Consider the following 19,382-nt stretch of genomic DNA (forward strand, 5'->3'; position numbering starts at 1 on the left):
GGGCTATGAGAGTCGGCCATCTTACATGATCCCCCCACTGCACTAAACTGCTAAGACAGCAGAGCAGGGCTCACCATCATAGTAGATCTGAGGAGTGGTGTCCAACCATAAAAGCTGTTGAATACACCTCTCTGCCCTCATGCAGGTATTCTATGAGCTGCAGTTACATTATTTTACATTATTTAAGGCTTCAGAGCTTCAAAGTGTACCAAGCCCTTACACAACACAACACAATTCAAATGATTTAAAAAAAATTGTCAAACAGACAGTTCAAGTAGAATTTCATAATAAACTCTCTCAAACTCAAACACACACACACACACACACACACACACACACACACACACACACACACACACACACACACACACACACACACACACACACACACACACACAGAGATATATAATAGTAAATGTCTTGAGCCCAGCAGCAGAGAAATTTCAAACTGTAGCTTCATTGTTGTAAGACTGTCTAGGCCTCCATGTGCGTTTCTATGTACTTTATGAACAAAGCATGTCCATGACAGTGCACACCACATGGGCACGATGGAGTTAATATAATGATCACCAAACACGTGTGCAGTGCAGAGATGAGTAGTGGATATGGGCAGTTTACCAGGCAGTTTGGTGGGCAGGTCGATGTTGCTGTATTCTTTGGAGAAATGCACTTTGCCCTGGGCCGGGCACCGCAGGCCCCGGTTGGTGAGCACGGGGACGGGCGTGGTCAGGCTGCCGTACTCCTGCTCCCGGACGTGCTGCTTGATGAACAGCAGGTAGCTGACAACCACGTCCTGCGGCTTTGACTGGGGAGGGGTGGGATGGGGGGGGGGTGTAGACACAGACATAGGGGCAGAGTGTGAGTATTTCCCATGACGCATCAGCGATGTGTGCAAATCCCACCCCCTCCCCTGCTAAAGATTCAGCTTGTGATTGTGACAGTCCTGTCTCATAAATGTATTCATGGAGGTGAGACTCTAGGACAGAGGGAGAGAGGATGGGAGGGAGAGAGAGAGAGGGAGGGAGGGAGGGAGAGAGGGAGGGAGGGACTGGCTGTCTTTGGGAGATAGACTCTATCGTGTGCATCAAAGTGAGACTGCACCCATCTCAAAGTCCAACTCCTTCGTGAATTAGTTTTCAATGTGTGGAGTGAAATCTTTAAATCAGAGTGTGCATAAAAACTTTGTGTAAAGAACGGTTTGTGTAAGTGTGCAGTTGTGTGTAAACATTTTGGGAATGCTGTGCACTGCAAGTGAATGGGCAGTATATATGGCTTAGCATACGTGTGTGTGTGTGAGTGTGAGTGAGAGAGATACTGTGTGTGTAAAAGAGAGAAAGATACTGTGTGAGAGTGGTGTCTGTGTCTGTGTCTGTGTCTGTGTCTGTGTCTGTGTCTGTGTCTGTGTCTGTGTCTGTGTCTGTGTCTGTGTCTGTGTCTGTGTCTGTGTCTGTGTCTGTGTCTGTGTCTGTGTCTGTGTCTGTGTCTGTGTCTGTGTCTGTGTCTGTGTCTGTGTCTGTGTCTGTGTACCTTCCAGGCGTCGGCGCTGAGCGCGGGGTAGATGTGCTGGCGGAGCACCTGCTGGGGCTCCAGCTCGTGGACGCCGAGGCGGCGCAGCAGCTCCCGCACCTGAGAGTTCCCCAGACCGTCCAGACTGGACAGCAGAGCAGGAGCCACCGTACACAGGTCACGGTACAGAGCCTCCAGACCTGACACAGGGAGAGAGAGAGGGGGGGGATGAGAGAGGGGGAGAGAGAGAGAGAGGGGGAGAGAGGAAGAGAGATAGAGAGAGAGTGGATGAGAGAGGGGGAGAGAGAGGAAAAGAGAGAGAGAGTGGATGAGAGCGGGGGGGAGAGAGGAAGAGGGAGAGAGAGAGAGTGTGGATGAGAGCGGGGAAGAGAGAGGAAGAGAGATAGAGAGAGGGGGAGAGAGAGGAAGAGAGAGAGACAGAGAGACAGAAGTGTAGAGAAGAGAGAATAGGGGGAAGGTTATATGAGAGAGAGAGAGAGAGAGCAGGGGTGGGAGAAGTGAGAGGAGGAGAGTGAAGGAGAAAGAGAGAGGGAACGAGAGGTCGAGAGAGGGAAAGGGGTACCAGGGAAAGAGGAGTGTGGGTGAAGCAGGAACAGATAAAGAAAAGGAGTGACAGAGAGAAAGGGGGAAGGTTGAAGGAGGGAGAGAGAGCAGGAAGGAGGGAGAGAGAGCAGGAAGGAGAGAGAGAGAGAGCAGGAAGTAGGAGAGGGTGGAGAAGAGTGGGGGAGAGGGAAAGATAATGGGAGACAGACAGATGAAGAAGGGATGTAGAGAGGCAAGAAGAGAGGAGAAGATAACGGAGGTGAAAGACAGAGAGAGTGAGTGATGAGGAGTGTGTGCGAGGACAGAAAAGACAGAAGACAGGGAGAGACAGACAGAGACGATCAATAGGACACAGCAGAAGACACGGAAGAAAGTGAAGAATCAGGAGAGAAAGGCAAAGGGAGAAGTCAGAGAGATGAACCAGCCACGGCACGGAGGGCGGCACAGGCAGAGAGGAGCCGAGCACTGACACCAAGACTAAACAAAAGCTTTATGCCTGCCTGTGTGCGTGTGTGCGTGTGTGTGTGTGTTGTGTGCAGATGATGGGTTCTGACCTACTTCCTCCCGCTGGCAGTCTCTGCGTTCACCTGACAGTGAGCCAGCCCATCTCTGCCCTACCACCTCCTCCTGAGCATGATAACGCCTGATGTACCAGGCTTCGCTCAGTCACACACGCACACACACACACATACATATACACACAAACAGAGAGACACACACGAACCTGATGTACCAGGCCTCGTTCACACACACACACTATCATTTGGTTCTAAAACTGCAAACACAGATTCACGAGCGCGGCGCGCTTCACGCTACGGTGCCGGCGACAGGAAACACTCCGGCTGCATGAAAGTTGCATTGCGCTGCTACTGAGCCGTTACTTATTCATAACTCGCCTTCCATTCATGAACTCTCTCTCTCTCTTTCTCTCTCCCCCTCTCTCTCTCACTCCTGTTTTCTATTGAGTTTTTTCCCCCCTCTTTTCTTTTCTGTCTCCCTCTCTCTTTGTTAGGGTGATGACGCAGGTGTGTATGCGAGAGCGAGGAGATAGAGAGAAAGAGTGCGTGACTCAGTGGGGTTTATTCTAGAGGAGAGTGTGTTGAAGCGAGGCCCGAGAGACGGATGTTTCCCCCGTCTGAGTACAAGGGCAGTGAAAAGGGAGGGGAACACACACACACACACACACACACACACACACACACACACGCGCACACACACACATGCACACACACCCACACGCACGCACAAAAGCCTCCCTCTGCGATGTTCTCAGTCTCAAACTCCATTAGGTTAAATTTGGACTATCTGACACTGTGGGTGGTTTTAAGTTTGGGTGTGTGTGTGTGTGTGTGTGTGTGTGTGTGTGTGAGCAAGCTTGTAGATTGATGCATTTGTCCATGTGACTGTGTACGTATGTGTTTGTCATTATGTGAGTGTATTTGAGGACATGTGTAGGTGTTTGTATTTCTGTTTTTTGTATTTATGGGTATATGTAAGCGTGTGCGTGTGTGTGTCTCCAAGATGGCTGAGCACCGTACCTTTCTGGACCTCCCCTTCCTCACTGAGGGGGAAGAAGACGCCTCCGCTGCTCAGGGTCACCAGGCGCCCGTCGGCCAGAGGGATCACGGGAAGGTCCTTGAGCCCCTGGAGTGAGGCGTGGGCCTCCCCGTACTCCTGCTCCTGGGCACGGTAGTTACACTGCAGCAGCCTGGCCAGCTGTCTCATGTGGGAGTCTAGGAGAACAAACATGGAGGTCATCATTAAAGGGTCCAAGCACCTAATCGTTATCAATTATCATCAAGCATTAGCACCACCAACATGGTGGACACAAAATCTCTAAGGCTTCTAAGCCAAGGGCCAAAAAGGGAAATGCATATAATAGCTAAACATACTGTGATAATTGGTATAAACAGTTACATACTTCCCATGAAGTGATACACTTCTAAATGGATACATCTAAAGATATGATTATATTGTATTTATTGTCACTGACCATAATCATTTTTGTTATTAGACTGAACTTATCATCTGAGCTTCTTCTAGAAGTGATAGAAGTTTAACATCCCTAAAACCTGATCGGAAAAAACACCAGAAGCCCACCGATCCGTCTGTCTGTACCTGACAAGGGCGCGGCGTTCTGCACCAGCTCGCGGGCCATGGCGCAGGTGACGGCCGCCACGTCGGCACCGCGGAGACGCCGCACCCCCAGCGTGGCCAGCAGGGAGGGGGGCAGCTGCGCCTGCAGGTGGGGGTGCAGGTAGGAGAGCCGCAGGTGCGTCTCCAGGTCCTCCGCCCCGATCACCTCCTGGATGACGGGGTCCTGGCACACGGCCAGCTCGGAGGGCTGCTTGTACTCCACTTTACCGTCTGAGCGTGAAAAACAACAGGATGGATTAGGACTAGGAGAGTCAATTAAATCACGTTTTTTCTAAGGAATGACCTAGAAAATGATCAAAGTAGGAGGTAAACACAGTCGGGGCTACTCATTGTTTTTATTCTATTTTATGTACTTTTCCTTTTGCTGTTATGTATGTAAAACACATTAAATTGCCTCTGTGTATGAAATGTGCTGTATGATAAATCGTCCATTCTGACTATGTATAATTAACAACAAATGCCACATCCTGACTAGCTGTCTAACTCAAGTCAAAAATAGCTCCACCCATCCCCACACAGGGGTGGCAGAGAGAGCAGCTGTACCTGTGCCTATTTTGGCCGGTAGGCAAGCTCTGCCTTTGAGGAGCTGGAGGATCTGATTGGCCACCGGTCTAAAGAAGTCTTGGATCTCGTCGGGAAGCGGAACGAACTGCAGGAAGTAGCACAGTCCTTCCAGACCGCTGAATTCTGGGTGTTTCTGTGAAAAACAAAACAGAGAAGACACAAGGTTTGATTGTTATTGATTTTAGTAGGTAGCACTCAGTTTGATTCTTCCTGATCACAGTAGCATGTGGTCTTGAACTCTACATTGCAACCTCACCAAAGATAGATAGATAGATGGATACTTTATTAATCCCGAGGGAAATTTAGGTCATCCAGTAGCTTATACACTTAACTCACAAACACACATACATAAATCACAGTAAAAAACAATACACATAGGGAGAACATGTTCACAGGGAGTGAGGTGTATACAGATACAGGATAGATCTGGCCCTTTATTACAGTGTGCATTGATTGTGACAGTGCTGATGTCCACGAGGAAAGTAGTGCAAAGAGTGCAGAGAGGTAGTGTTCATGTGCTTGTGTGGATAGTGCAAAGATAGAGTACTTGTGCTTGTGTGTGTGAGGATAGTGCAAAGTGATATAAATAGTAATGTCTGTGCAAGGGGCTAGTATAGCCAGTAAAAAGATGGACAGTGGGATGGGATATAATGAGATGCGAAGAGGTAACTATTAAAACTACTGGAAGTGGCGTTAGCATTTCTCGCTAAATTTCTCCATAGTTAACCACCATTATATTCCTGTGCTTTGCTTCAACATGGGGTGCAAAACATGAAAGAATTGGTAGGCGGAGATGTAAGGTTCCTGACTCTTCAACACAACTGAACACTTTGTGCTGCAATTGTCATTACTGATTACAAACTCCAGCACAGAGCCAGAGACAGTATATATATATATATATATATTTGACCAGAGCATGTAATTTGTGAGGGCTATTAGAATGCAAAGCCAGCTAGATTAAGTATTCTACAAGGAGTCTGGCTTACAGTGGTTTTGAAAATACCTCACAGTTACACACAGCTGCTTTTTAAATAAATGCAACTTGATGATTGCTGCTGCATAACACACATAAATCACATAATATGACTCCAAAAAGAAAAATGTAACTGCATCACTAGTGTCTTAAACAACTGCAATATTCTTAAGGCTTGTGGTTGGCTATTTGTGATAACATTGCAAGAAATGATTAACGTTCAAGTACAGTGGCTTGCAAAAGCATTCAACCACCCCTAAAAGTCATCATAATTGTATGGTTTACAAAAAACACAGATTACATAGATTTTCTCAATCAGCATTTCCATTGGGATCACTGGTGCGTTATATACAAGCTGTGGTATATTTCTAAAGGCTAAATACGTTATTTGTCTACTCAAATTAAATCAATTAAAAACTAAAATATTCTGCTTCCATACGACTTGGTAGAGAACCCCTTTGATGCGATAACAACCTGAAGTCTTTTGAAGTGAGTAGGTACCAGCTTTGCACATTTTTCTGCAGGCTTGCCCCCCATTCTTCTTGGTAGAATGTATATAGAACATCTAAGTTGATGGGATGGCCGTCCTGGACTGTAGGGCCACATATTCTCAATAGGATTTTGATCTGGGCTTTGACTGTGCCATTCTAGAATGTTCACTTTACTGTTCTACTGGTAGATAATCCCTCTCCCAATCCGTAGTTTTACATCAGACTACAAAAGGCCTTCTTGCGATATTGTGTAGAATTTATTTCCATTTATTCTCCCCTTCATTTCTAAAAAGTGTCCCCACTTTAACCACCCATAGGTAGTGCCTAATTATGCTCAGTTAGGGTCAAAAAAGTGACACCTCTGTATCATTTGCAAAGATGTTGTCATCTGCCCTAATCTGGAACTCAAAAGCACAGGGGGTTGAATACTTAAGCAAGTAGTAATATTTTAGTTTTTAATATCTTTATTTGTAATGTTAGCAGATGGCCGAATACTGCCTTTGGAAATAGGGTAATACAGTGTTAGCAATGAAACGGCTGATTGGGAAAATATGTGTAAGCATCTTTTGTAATTGTGAAAATGGTGATGGCTTTCGGGGGGTTGAATACTTTGAATATTTTTACTTTGAATACTTATTATAACTATATACAGTATATATACTTTTTTAGGGTGTGGTATTGTGCTTAGCTTCGCGGTTGACTTGAGTTTGATCCCCAGCAACTGCTGGCTCCCTTTGTCAGTCGCTTTGGATAAAAGCATCTGCTAAATACCTGACCTTTCCCTTTACTTCCACTGTATACACGTGTGCTACACAAAGGCAACGCTTGAACAATGGCGTGCTCTCAACGCAGCTTACAGGCGGTATCTTTTTTGTTCCTTTCGAACCCTACCGACTCAACAGTAATTACAGGTGACGTAATGTCATTCATTATTGATGTATCTGACTCCGGCTTAAAATTAACTCAGATTCAACCACCAAGGGTATATGAAGGATGTTCGAGTTAATTTAGTTCCTTGTGATCATTAAGCCTTAGGTGACAAGGGCAGATGAGGTTCGGCAACCACAGCGGCACGGAGAAGACACGCAGGTTTCTTACGCTGAAGACGTCCATGGCCTCCATGAAGAGCTGAGGCAGGTTGGAGCGCAGCCACTGATTCCAGGAGCTGTCCCTGTCCACGTCCTCGCGAGAGGACGGGATGTCAAAGTCCCCTGCAGAAGACATTCGAAAGAAATACTTTAATGAAATAAAAAAACAACACTATTCAAACCCAACTGCAACTGTGGAAATGGTTATTCTAATCCTCTAATTAAGAGAGCTTCTATCTGTGGCCACAACCAGACACGTCTTGGATTTTAAGAAAAGTGACCTTATTCAAATGCCAACACTAACTGTCAAACTGTACAAACAGCTGCACAGATGTGCATGCCTATGCCGATGCCTGACCAATATGTGTGACCTCGGCTCTCCATTGTGACCTCTGACCTTGGATGATGAAGCGGAAGCCAAAGCTGCGCAGTGGCAGGAAGGCGAAGACGCTCTGCTGCCGCGGCTGGAGAGGGATGTCGGACGAAGATGAGGATGAGGACGCAGCGTCGCTCAGGCAGAATGCCATGGCCAACTCCGTGGACTCTACTTCCTCTTTAATCTGAGGGCCAGGAACAGAGAGAGAGGTTAATACATAAACAAATGATTCCCTCAACGAAATACAACAGAACAAACAAACAAAACAGACATTTAGTTCCCCACTGAGGGGAACTGCATCCCCAACCAGATGGTGATGATATTCATAAAAGAAGAGCACTCAGAAGTATAACATGCCACCCTCCTCTTTATTTTGTACTCATGCATTTTGGCTCACATCGCCAAGAGAGACATGAAGCATCTGTCATAACCAAATGAATTTAGGAATAATAATTTAATACAAAAAAACAATAACAGTCTGTGTGCTGTTTTCTTGTTTGAAGAGCTGAGAAAAAAAATAAGCACTCTATTTAACCCCAAGAGAATACTGCTGTGTAACAATGGGGCCTAACAGATATATATATATACCTGAAACACTTCACATATGGTCTGATGATGGTATAGCTCCTAGGGTTAGACTGGAGTTGGAGATGTATATGGAACTCGTACAACAAAAGAAAAACACTTGGGAAATCTATCCAGGACTATCTTGACATAGCGTGAGTGAAGTTGTCAATCGGAAGCTGGGTGACTGCACGGGGAAATCCTCTCTCTCCTGAAAGGCTCCCTTTTAAGATGGGACTTAATTAACCAGTGCTAATTTGATAGCATCCCTGAACACCTGAGGTGGGGGAACTAAAAATGGAGGCAGATAAAAAGAGAGAGAGAGAGATATAGAATATCATACTCATGGTGAAAAGGAGAAAGATGAGCGAGAAAAGTGTGAGGGGAAAATGGCAGCGGCTGCCACAGCACAGTTGTTTTTCCTCCTTCTTTTCTCTTCCCCTCTCTCTGCAAACCCTGTGACCTGAATCGGATGCTTTGGTGTTGGGCGGGGGTGGAGACGGTCCCCAACCCCTCCAGGCGCTAGGAATTAGCACGCTACAACTTGCTAATAAGCCACGGCGCATGGCTGTCTGGAGAAGATCAGAGAACGAGAGAGAGAGGGGGAGAGAGTGAGAGAGAGAGAGAGAGAGAGAGAGAGAGAGAGGGAGAGGGAGGGGGAGCGCACAGAGCCGCCTGTGCCGTAGACTGCGGAGGGCTTACATAATGACGGTAGGGCCTCAGAAGACACGGACATGAAAAGGCGAGAACGGTCCTGATGTGAAGAGGCGAGATGGAGAGAGAAGGAAGAAAGAAAATGGATAAAGGAAAGAAAAACGGGGCCGCACTGAACAGGTTGAAAGCGGAGCAGCAGATTCTAAAGACTGGTTTTCTTTCACCAGTTAGTTATTAGAAAGAGGATAAGTGGGGCTTATAGTGGGGTGCGTGTGGGGGACAGGGGAAGGGTCGTCTTGTGGATTTTTATTTTACTTCTTTAATTAGTTCACTGTTGAGTCCCTATTCTGATTCTTGATCTGTTTCAATATTGGTGTATACAAACGGCAACGCACTCACACAGATACCACACAACATATCAAAATAGTCCTGGGTGGATTCCCCAAAGCCTTTTCATTCCACATGTTTCTCCACCACAGTCAGAGTGCAAGCGACTCTACCATGAGACCATATTTCATGTATTTCAGGTGAAGTGCTCCGACACAGTCCTATTGTTAGTAGGCTCTCTGTGGACCAGCTGTAAACAACACCCCTTGCGGGCGTGTGTCTGTGTCTCTCTGTGTCTGTCTGTGTGTCTGTGTGTCTGTGTGTCTGTGTGTCTGTGTGTCTGTGTGTCTGTGTGTGTCTGTGTGTCTGTGTGTCTGTGTCTGTGTGTCTGTGTGTCTGTGTGTCTGTGTGTCTGTGTGTCTGTGTGTCTGTGTGTCTGTGTGTCTGTGTGTCTGTGTGTGTCTGTCTGTGTGTGTCTGTCTGTCTGTGTGTGTCTGTCTGTGTGTGTGTGTCTGTCTGTGTGTGTCTGTGTGTCTGTCTGTGTGTGTCTGTGTGTGTCTGTGTGTGTCTGTGTGTGTCTGTGTGTGTCTGTGTGTGTCTGTGTGTGTCTGTGTGTGTGTGTGTGTGTGTGTGTGTGTGTGTGTGTGTGTGTCTTGCCTTCTTGGGGTGGAGCATGTTCTTGACGACGAGCCAGCGCTCCAGGCCACCGGTGTGCCGCACCTCCAGGATGTTGTGGCTCAGGTCCTGCCGACTCATTGTCACCAAGCGCCCCTCGGTCTGGGGGTCAGCACAAAGGTCAGAGGTCAGGCATGCGTCAGCACAGAAAATAGCAACACTAGCAACTAACAACAAAGAGTGAACAGTGTTAGGAGTTAGTAGCAGTTAAGAGAGTTTGCCGACAGATTAAGTCTATTGTTTAGTCTCTAAGGTAGAGTTCTCAGTCCAGCTGAAAGGTTGTTGATATTTGGGCTCAACAGCCAATCAAATGCCCCCTCCTTTCCGTGTTTCTGAAGCGACACTGTTGATTGGTTGTAACAGTGTTATGGCTCGGTCCAAGCCACTTTGTTTGTGTCCCATTAACAGAACCAGGACCGCGCACGAACACCAGAGTATTTTTGAGCTCATGAACTGGTTGAGGAATGTGAGGAAGATTTCACTGAATCTGATGCAAAGTGTATTGGATCATAATCAAGGACTGCACCTTTAAAGACCCTGAACATGGGGAAAACTACTGGGTGTGGTGGCATCTGTGAAGCTGTGAGCGGTGTCGGTCACCTGGTTGAAGATGGTGATGGAGCGCAGGCGATGGAGGAAGAGCAGGAGAGAGGGGTGGACGTCGCGGAACAGGTTCTTGGTCTGGAGGCTCTCGGAGCGCAGAGGGAGCAGGATCTTTGTGGTCCAGCTGTAGCGCGTTAAACAGGGTGAGGTATTTGTTTACCAAACGAATAAATGTAAACGTAAACATAAATGTAGATACAGCCTTGAGGTTCACATGGAACCACTCCTTAGCTGAACATAGAACACTATTGTGACTGGACTGGGCTAGACTATAATGTCAGACTATATAAGACTATTGGGTTCTGGATTACTGGACTGAATACAGTGAATTTGGTTGTTTGCACAAATAGGCATTGGCGGCAACAACAATTTACTTAACACAATACATTGCCTTGCCTCAACCATTGTCTATTGTCTTAACTGGAGAATTCCAAAGCCACTGGATGGTAAAATGGCGAGGCAATTCAATTGGGAAAAGCTCCCTCTAGTGTTGTATGTTAGTAATGCACGGTGCTGAGTGTAACGGGCCAGTGATGTCACCTCTTGTGACAGATCTCTGGGGCGTTTGCAGTCACGGGTCGCTCCTCCTCCACCCAGTGGGGTAGGATGTAGCCCATGGGGCCGCTGTTCTTGTCAAAGCAGACGTGGAAGTCGTTGGAGTGGATCTGGGGGCAGTCCGTCACTTTGAACACCGACTTGAACCCGATGCCCTTCTGCCCTGCGAGTGAGACGAGTCACAACAACTCAGTCAGTAACACCTCCGTGTAAAGACCACAACATGTTAATCGGAGAGCAAACCTCTAAACGAAAACAAACAAACAACAAACACGACCTTGATGAATGACTTTACAGATACTAATTCAAAATATATATTAGGTACAGTTTATGACAAACATGACAGGAGTACAAATGGGGGAAGAAACCTTCAAATAGAAAAACAATTCCCTCAACAGTGATAAATGTGGAAAACAAACCAATTGCCTTAGTGTCTTAGTATCACTTTGCTCGCTGAATATATACACACACGCGCATACACACACACAGATATTTTTCTGGCTGTCTGTGACAAACAAGCTGCAAGGCCTGCATTTCTTAGGGCAACCCTTTTGCCAAATTCCATTTCCACTGCCAAGAACCAAACAACTGGGCACATTTTTGCTCAGGGAAACGAAACTGCCAGATTACATTCTGATAGAAACAGATCACAGGCATGAAACAAATGGTTTACACATTTGTCTTTCAAAACACACACACACACACACACACACACACACACACACACACACACACACACACACACACACACACACACACACACACACACACACACACACACACACACACACACACACACACACACACACACACACACACACACACACACACACATCCATCCCCCTCACCCCAAAACACAGACACAGACACACAGACACACAGACACACACACACACACACACACACACACACACACACACACACACACACACACACACACACACACACACACACACACACACACACACACACACACATCTATCCATCCCACCTCACCCCAAACACACACCCACCGACACACACGTACAATGGGGGCCTCTATGAGCTATACTGCAAATGGAGTTAGTATTGTTCAGACATCAATCCCAGACCGCCTGCTTGTTCTGCGCTGAATAATTAGTCTGAAGGTTATCTAATGAAGCTTTCCTCACGGTAGGGCCTGTGGTGACCAAGCAGAACCAGTGCTGCACTGAGCTCCACACACACACACACAGTGGGTGAGGGAGTCTGTGAATGGGCTGCACACACTGACAAGCACACCAGGCACTTCACAAGGACATCTGCTCCGTTTCGGAGGCTTCTCCCAGAATGCATGAGACAGGCAGAGAACCACAGAGAGAGGGAGTGAGAAAGAGAGAAAATGGGAGAGAGAAAGAGAGAAAAGGGGAGCAGGGAGAGAGAGAGAGAGAGAAAGAGAAATGGACAGATTGTTACTTAATTAATTTACATATAATGGCAGGGTTTTACAGGAAAACCCAGGACAGAGAATTTTTCCCTCACCAGCCAAATGCTCTAAAATAAGCCTGATTCCATGATGTCAGTATCATGGCTTTCTCTGGGCCTACTTTCAGTGGAAAAGCCTTCTGTAAACAAATTCCCTGTCATCTCCATGTGAACACGAATCAACTTCACAAACAACAAGAGATCATAATCACAGACAACTGAACAGCACTGATGGCTCTGCCCAGTGTGCCAGGAAGCTGAAGCAGGGGTACTGAAGCAGGCCTGGTAAATATGTATCCATACGTGTGTTTGCCTGGTAAATATGTATCCATACGTGTGTTTGCCTGGTACCTATACATCCATATGTGTTTGCCTGGTACCTATGTATCCATATGTGTGTTTGCCTGGTGCCTATGTATCCATATGTGTGTTTGCCTGGTACCTATGAATCCATACGTGTGTTTGCCTGGTACCTATGTATCCATACGTGTGTTTGCCTGGTACCTATGTATCCATATGTGTGTTTGCCTGGTACCTATGTATCCATACGTGTGTTTGCCTGGTGCCTATGTATCCATATGTGTGTTTGCCTGGTGCCTATGTATCCATATGTGTGTTTGCCTGGTACCTATGAATCCATACGTGTGTTTGCCTGGTAAATATGTATCCATATGTGTGTTTGCCTGGTACCTATGAATCCATACGTGTGTTTGCCTGGTACCTATGAATCCATATGTGCGTTTTGCCTGGTACCTATGTATCCATATGTGTGTTTGCCTGGTACCTATGTATCCATATGTGTGTTTGCCTGGTACCTATGTATCCATATGTGTGTTTGCCTGGTACCTATGTATCCATATGTGTGTTTGCCTGGTACCTATGTATCCATATGTGTGTTTGCCCTTGGTGCTGCGGCCCACGTCACAGATGGCTCGCACGTTCCTCTCCAGGAAACCACACTCGTTGTTCAGGATGGTGATGCAGTCCTTCTCGATGACGAACGCCAGCGACGGCTGAACGTCTTGAGCCGAGGGATAGCTGTTGTCATCTGCATTCTGGACACACAAGGAATATTCAACTTTAATGTCTGGAAAATAATGCCAGGCTAATAATGAATGGAAAAAATAGGTTATACAACAAAGTGGCATGTAATTAATTTGACTACAACAAGAATTATACATTTATAAACAACAGTAACTACAATGAAAGCAATGCAAGTCAATGTGGCACAGAGAATGCATAAATATTAACATTTTAAGGAGACGACTTTATAGTAAGATAAGACCAAAGGCAGAACACCAGAGATGCCCAAAAGCAATGAAACAATGAAAAGGGTTCAGCCCATTACTGTGAAATGTTTCTGGAGCAAGGCACTCAACACAACAAAAACAAGGACACAACTCTAATCATCTTTTCTCCGTGATTGACGTTGCCTATTATTCAACACTGGAATCAACAGCCTAATTCCATAAATGACTCGGACAGGACAAACACTTCACGTGAAAAGGGAAAAAAAGAAAAAAGGACAGAAACAATGAATGTTCAGTAACGTTCAGACGTGGCAGACCTGAATGAGCTCCAGGACGAAGTGTGTGTCTTTGCTGTAGAGCTCGGTGGAGAGGCGCTGTAGGCTCCGGCCCAGACGCTCCTGGTGCACCTGCATCAGACGCTGGCCCTCCTCATTCAGCTCCACGCCCACCCCAAAATCACTCCTCCTGGAACACACATACACACACGCACACGCACACGCACACGCACACGCACACACACACACACACACACACACAGAGCAGACACACGCACACACTCACACACAGAGCAGACACACACACACACACACACAGAGCAGACACACACACAAACACACACACAGAGCACACAAACGCACACACACAGAGAGTAGACACACACAGAGCAGACACACGCACAGAGCAGACACACACACAAACAAACACACACGCACACACACACACACAGAGCAGACACACGCACCCACCCATACACAGAGCAGACACACGCACCCACCCACACACACAAAGAAACACACATAAGACACAATGGGCACAATCAGCTGGGACCACAATGTCAAAAGAAAACCGCTGCACTGCACAAAGGTGAAAGGTGGAACATTCACCATTACAGTTATTATGCATTCTTGTCATCGTCCTCTTTATAATCATGGTCATAATCTGCCTGAGCACCGGGTAGAGAACAAGTACATGTACTGGGTAGTGTCATTACGAGATGCACTGGTGACGTCTTACAGTGATCACAGGAGACCGTTATGTAACAGGAAGCAATGCACTGAAAGGTTTAAGCTCATAAGGGTTAGCATTAGCGATGGTACAGGCTTCCGTAAACAAACCTGATGTCCTCAATGACGGTCCTCTGCTGGCTCAGTCTGGACGGCTCAGGCTGCTCCTCTGGGGCGCCGGGCTCCTCGGCCGCTGCTGCCGCCACTTCACCTGGCTGACCTGCAGTCAGGTCGGCATGGCCCTCCTCTGTCTCCTCGTCGTTGCTCAGGTCGCCGCTCTGGTCCGAGGCCAGTCCGAGGTGCTCGTTATCACTGTAATCCTCGAGGTCGCTACTGTAATCTGCAGAGGGCATAGTAGTTGGTGGAGTCAAGTTTCGGATAAATACTAAGTGTTCTGCTTATTTTCCCATCATCCAAATCTGCCATTCTAAACGTTGGCTGTTCTACATAGTCAAAACATCTTCTTGTAGTAGCATCTAGAGTGATGAAATATAATTTAGTGGAAATCAGTGACAAGGATCATTTGAGCGGCGACAAAGTCCATCTCAACTGATAAACCCGATCTTAAAATTCTACTGAGTGAAGATCTTGCCAGGAAAAAAAACATGTGTACTAGTACTAGTCTGCAATGAGACTATTTGTCACTGTGTTTTACCAACATGCTTATGTACTGCTTCAGCTTTACTGTTGCAATCAGTGAGGATGTATTTGAGATAAATCTGGCTGTCTACCTGAGTTGTCAACGCCATTGAAGTCACGGACGGAGTGTTCCTCTGAGGCGTCGTCACTGTCAGACAGGCTGGCCTCAGAGACTTCAGCATTCAGGTCACTGGCCACCGCAGACTGCAGCGAGGGGAATGGAGTTTGGGCATAGAGATGAAACATTATACAGTGACAGACATGACTTAAAAACTACTCCATCAGAATCCAACATCCAATGTGCTTGTTGTCCAAAGATGAGCCAAGAATAAAGTGGGAAAAGCAGTGTGAGGCCTATCACTGACCCCTTTTGTGGACAGCAGTGTTTGGATACATTTACATTTTACATTTACATTTACATTTAGTCATTTAGCAGACACTTTTATCCAAAGCGACGTACAAGGGAGAGAACAATCAAGCTACGCGCAATAGAGACCTAGTCTAACAATAAATACTATTTTACATAAGAAATAGAAAAAAGTGCTGGAATGTAACTACTGCAAGTGCAAAATACAATCTAGAAGATCTCAGAGGGTTGAACCTGTTGGTGGGAGACGGCATCGGGGGCTTTGGGCGCGAGCAGTTTGGAGTGGTAGTCCCTCGCCCACTCGGTGATGCCCAGCAGGACGCCCATCTGGTGGAGTCTGTTCAGGTACCGCGGCTCAGCCTTGGCTCTCTCCAGGAGCGTGCCTTTGGACATGGACTGGCCCAGAACCTTGGATAGAGGCTCCAGAAAGATCTGGGGGGGGGAGAGAAGTGGCATTGTACAAGGAGATGATGAATGGTTTACTCCAAAGGGGCGATATGAATTTGTTCCAAATCACAGAGTGCTTATTGATGCCTGGCCAATTCAGTTGGCTAAGAAGGAGCTCAATCTAAACAGGAACAGAGGTGCGTGTAATTAACACCCATTGCAGTGATTTCAACACATTCTGGCGAGAAGAAAAAAAAGACATTTTGAAAAACAAGCCACCCTATGCCTGCCCAAACATGCTATGCCTGACTCAGTGTCCCACCCTTGCTTTCAACACAACTCTGACACTACATCAGGAACACTTAACAAAACAACAAAGTTTTGACCAGCTTTGCTTAATTTAGACTCCGCTGATGGATTTACACTTCAGTTATTTTTGACAGCACACTCTTAAATAACACCGTACATTTAGCAAAAGAGAGTTAGCGGACAGATTCTTGTGTTCACCATGTTAAAAGACATAAACAAACACCAGAGCTTCTACATTATACATGCTGAACTCTACTAACTGAACATCAGCTATGTTCAGATTTACACAGAGGACAAAATAAACAGTTGAACGAGGAGTACCTGTTGCAGTAGGGCTGTGCAGATTTTCGTGGGGATTCTGACCATGCATTCTAGAACAAACTGGGCCACTGTGCTGTAAGCCTGACCATCTTCTACTTGAGCAGAATCTGCAAATTGTTTATGCATAATTCATCTTCAGTTTGTGATTCAGAAGCGTACTTTTGGAAATATCACAGAAAACTGTACATTTCTATTTTAAGAACCATGTTTATTGCATGTTATTCTATTTTAAGAACTATGTATATTACAATGTCATGTACTCATATGCAATCTCAATTGTAATCTAATGAAAATAATTCATGGTTCTGTGCATTCCTACCTTCCCTTGCCACAGCTGCAGCTAGTGAACTCTCCATGTGATTGGCCAGAAGGGCCGTGGGGGCGTTCAATATCCCATCAGCCACCACGATGGACACCAGGTGGCCGGCCGTCCCTGTGGCGTCCAGAGTCTGCACCGCTTCTGCAAAGAGCCTGTCGCCCGTGGATCTGGTCACCCGCAGGAGCACGCCTGGCTTTACCTCCAACGCCATCAGGTCTGTGTGGGCTACACAGCACAATGACGACAACACACATGAACAACAACACAAGCATTATCAACTTCTATTGTCGCTGTTTGCATTTGACCCGTAGTTGATTTGTAATGGTGGACGTTGTTTTGGTACTATGCCGCAAAATATTTTAGACGGTATTTATTCCTCCTGCTGCTTCTAGTTTTGTGACGGCACGGCGTAGACTTTTCTTGTATTCATCACAAATCCCCATGACCCATGCCTTTCTACACATCCTCCCAATACGACATCTCCTAAACTGAGACACACAACATTGCACCACCGCACAGAAGTGGAATGAACAACAGAAGACTAGACAAACAGAATGACAGAGACAACAAGACGCTGTATAGCGTATCGCGCAAGCATTAGCGTAAGTGGATCAACCGCGAGATTCGGATCTGTGCTCAAATGTAATGGGTTCTTCCTTGGCCCATGCTCAACCTGTCCAAGTTTCATGACAATCGGGGGTTTAGTTTATGCATAATCCTGCTTACAGACAAACAGACAGACAAAACAAACCGTACCAAAAACATAACCTCCTTTGGCCGAGGTAAAAATGTCACAACACCAGCTAATCAACACACACACTCACACCGATGCACAAACATAAAACTAAATGTAAAAACGCTAAAGACTCACCGCAGTGCCTCTCGATGAACTCCTTGAGGGGACCCAGGCTGGGCAGGAACACCAGCTCCCAGAGGCTCCACTGCTCCAGGTCCTCCAGCAGAGGAGTGGACAGCAGACAGGACACGGCCTGCTCCCGCCTCACCGCCCCCAGCATCCCCACCGACTCGCACGCCCGCTCCCTGCGGAGGGAACGCCAAACAGTCAGACACACAGAAACCCACCGTGACAAAAGCCATGCAGTTTTTTTGGCAGCCAGACAGTACCATTTTAAGGTCTGAAAAGAATCGCCTATCAACAAAGTGGCCTTTGAGAGAGAGGAAAAAATGTACCATGTATGATTATTAGCTGTTCAAAGGAGCCAGGAGAAGTCTGCTTTTCTGAGTGTGAACATGGGATTCACATTTAGCTAGGCTCTTTAGCAGACTCCGATTTAATTCCTACCTAAATTAGGTCTGCCCCTACTGTAACACATGAAGGTTAATCCCCATATTCAGGGGTATTTCAATATAGAGACACAGTTACAGATTTGGGTTGCAACTATGTCCTGCAGCAGGGTAGCCTTAGTGGAACAGAACAGAACTGGGGGATCATGGTCTCGTGATGCAGAATATACAGAAAATAGAATATAGTGATCTGGAGCTTGGTTCTCACCCGGACCCTTTGGGCAACAGCGGGGCCTCGTAACGCACAACGCTGGGGCCCAGCGGGTCGCCCAGGCTTCTCTGGCGCTGGACGATGGTCAGCAGGGTGCCGAGCGGGCCGTAGCCCAACTCCCTGGTGTCCCGGAGGCCGTAGTGACTCCTCAGGGACGCCTCGATGAACGGCAGCTGAAGCAAGGAGGAAAGACCCCGGGTCAAAAGGTCAGACAGGACTCGACGTTAACAAAATAGTAAGGTGTTTTACATCATGGAGATTCAAAGATGAATCTATCAGTTTCACTTCTTTTACAGAAAAGGATGGAATTGTGAGGGTGAATGAGCTCTAAGGGTGTAATTGTGAGGGTGATTGACCATTTGTAGAGCATAATGAAGACCATTTCCAGTGTCCATGTAAATATGGCACTAAAAACTAAAATTAGTTGCAAAGGAGACAAATGTGCAAAATTGGACTTTTTCCCTTTTGACTTTGACTACTCAAATAACTGGGCCATTAAATGATCCAGTTGGCCCAAAGCTAGCCTCCCTGTCACATCAGAGATGTCTGGAGCACACATGTAAGAGCGTGGGCCTTAATCCGGTTCTCCAGTTATTAGCCTCTGCAGTTGAACCTAACAAGCAGGATATGCATAATATCACAACCCAAGCAAGTCAGTCGTAGGAGCGTTCGATGTTCAGCCTTCATTAGTGGAACCAAGCGATGTAAACAGGCAGGGGTAAACAGTCAG

General features: G+C 46.5%; 1 protein-coding gene across 4 annotated transcripts in view; it reads right to left on the reverse strand.

Moving 5' to 3' along the window:
• The window catches only part of wu:fj29h11 (protein NO VEIN), a 47,192-nt gene that overhangs the window by 17,605 nt on the left and 10,205 nt on the right, over nt 1-19,382 (reverse strand). For 3 of the 4 annotated variants that reach the window (XM_031560621.1, XM_031560619.1, XM_031560623.1), the window contains 19 exons: nt 18,650-18,825; nt 18,008-18,177; nt 17,137-17,361; nt 16,818-16,924; nt 16,035-16,232; nt 15,526-15,637; nt 14,906-15,134; nt 14,108-14,255; nt 13,418-13,595; nt 11,083-11,260; nt 10,540-10,666; nt 9,922-10,041; nt 7,741-7,903; nt 7,354-7,466; nt 4,771-4,924; nt 4,175-4,437; nt 3,609-3,804; nt 1,528-1,706; nt 619-805 (listed from right to left, as the gene is read on the reverse strand). In XM_031560621.1, the coding sequence (XP_031416481.1) occupies nt 619-805; nt 1,528-1,706; nt 3,609-3,804; nt 4,175-4,437; nt 4,771-4,924; nt 7,354-7,466; nt 7,741-7,903; nt 9,922-10,041; nt 10,540-10,666; nt 11,083-11,260; nt 13,418-13,595; nt 14,108-14,255; nt 14,906-15,134; nt 15,526-15,637; nt 16,035-16,232; nt 16,818-16,924; nt 17,137-17,361; nt 18,008-18,177; nt 18,650-18,825 (3,223 nt within the window). The remainder of the gene's footprint in view (nt 1-618; nt 806-1,527; nt 1,707-3,608; nt 3,805-4,174; nt 4,438-4,770; nt 4,925-7,353; nt 7,467-7,740; nt 7,904-9,921; nt 10,042-10,539; nt 10,667-11,082; nt 11,261-13,417; nt 13,596-14,107; nt 14,256-14,905; nt 15,135-15,525; nt 15,638-16,034; nt 16,233-16,817; nt 16,925-17,136; nt 17,362-18,007; nt 18,178-18,649; nt 18,826-19,382) is intronic. The other variant, XM_031560622.1, reaches the window with a different exon arrangement.

This window comes from Clupea harengus, chromosome 23, assembly GCF_900700415.2.
Source record: "Clupea harengus chromosome 23, Ch_v2.0.2, whole genome shotgun sequence".
In the NCBI taxonomy this organism is placed as follows: Eukaryota; Metazoa; Chordata; class Actinopteri; order Clupeiformes; family Clupeidae; genus Clupea; species Clupea harengus.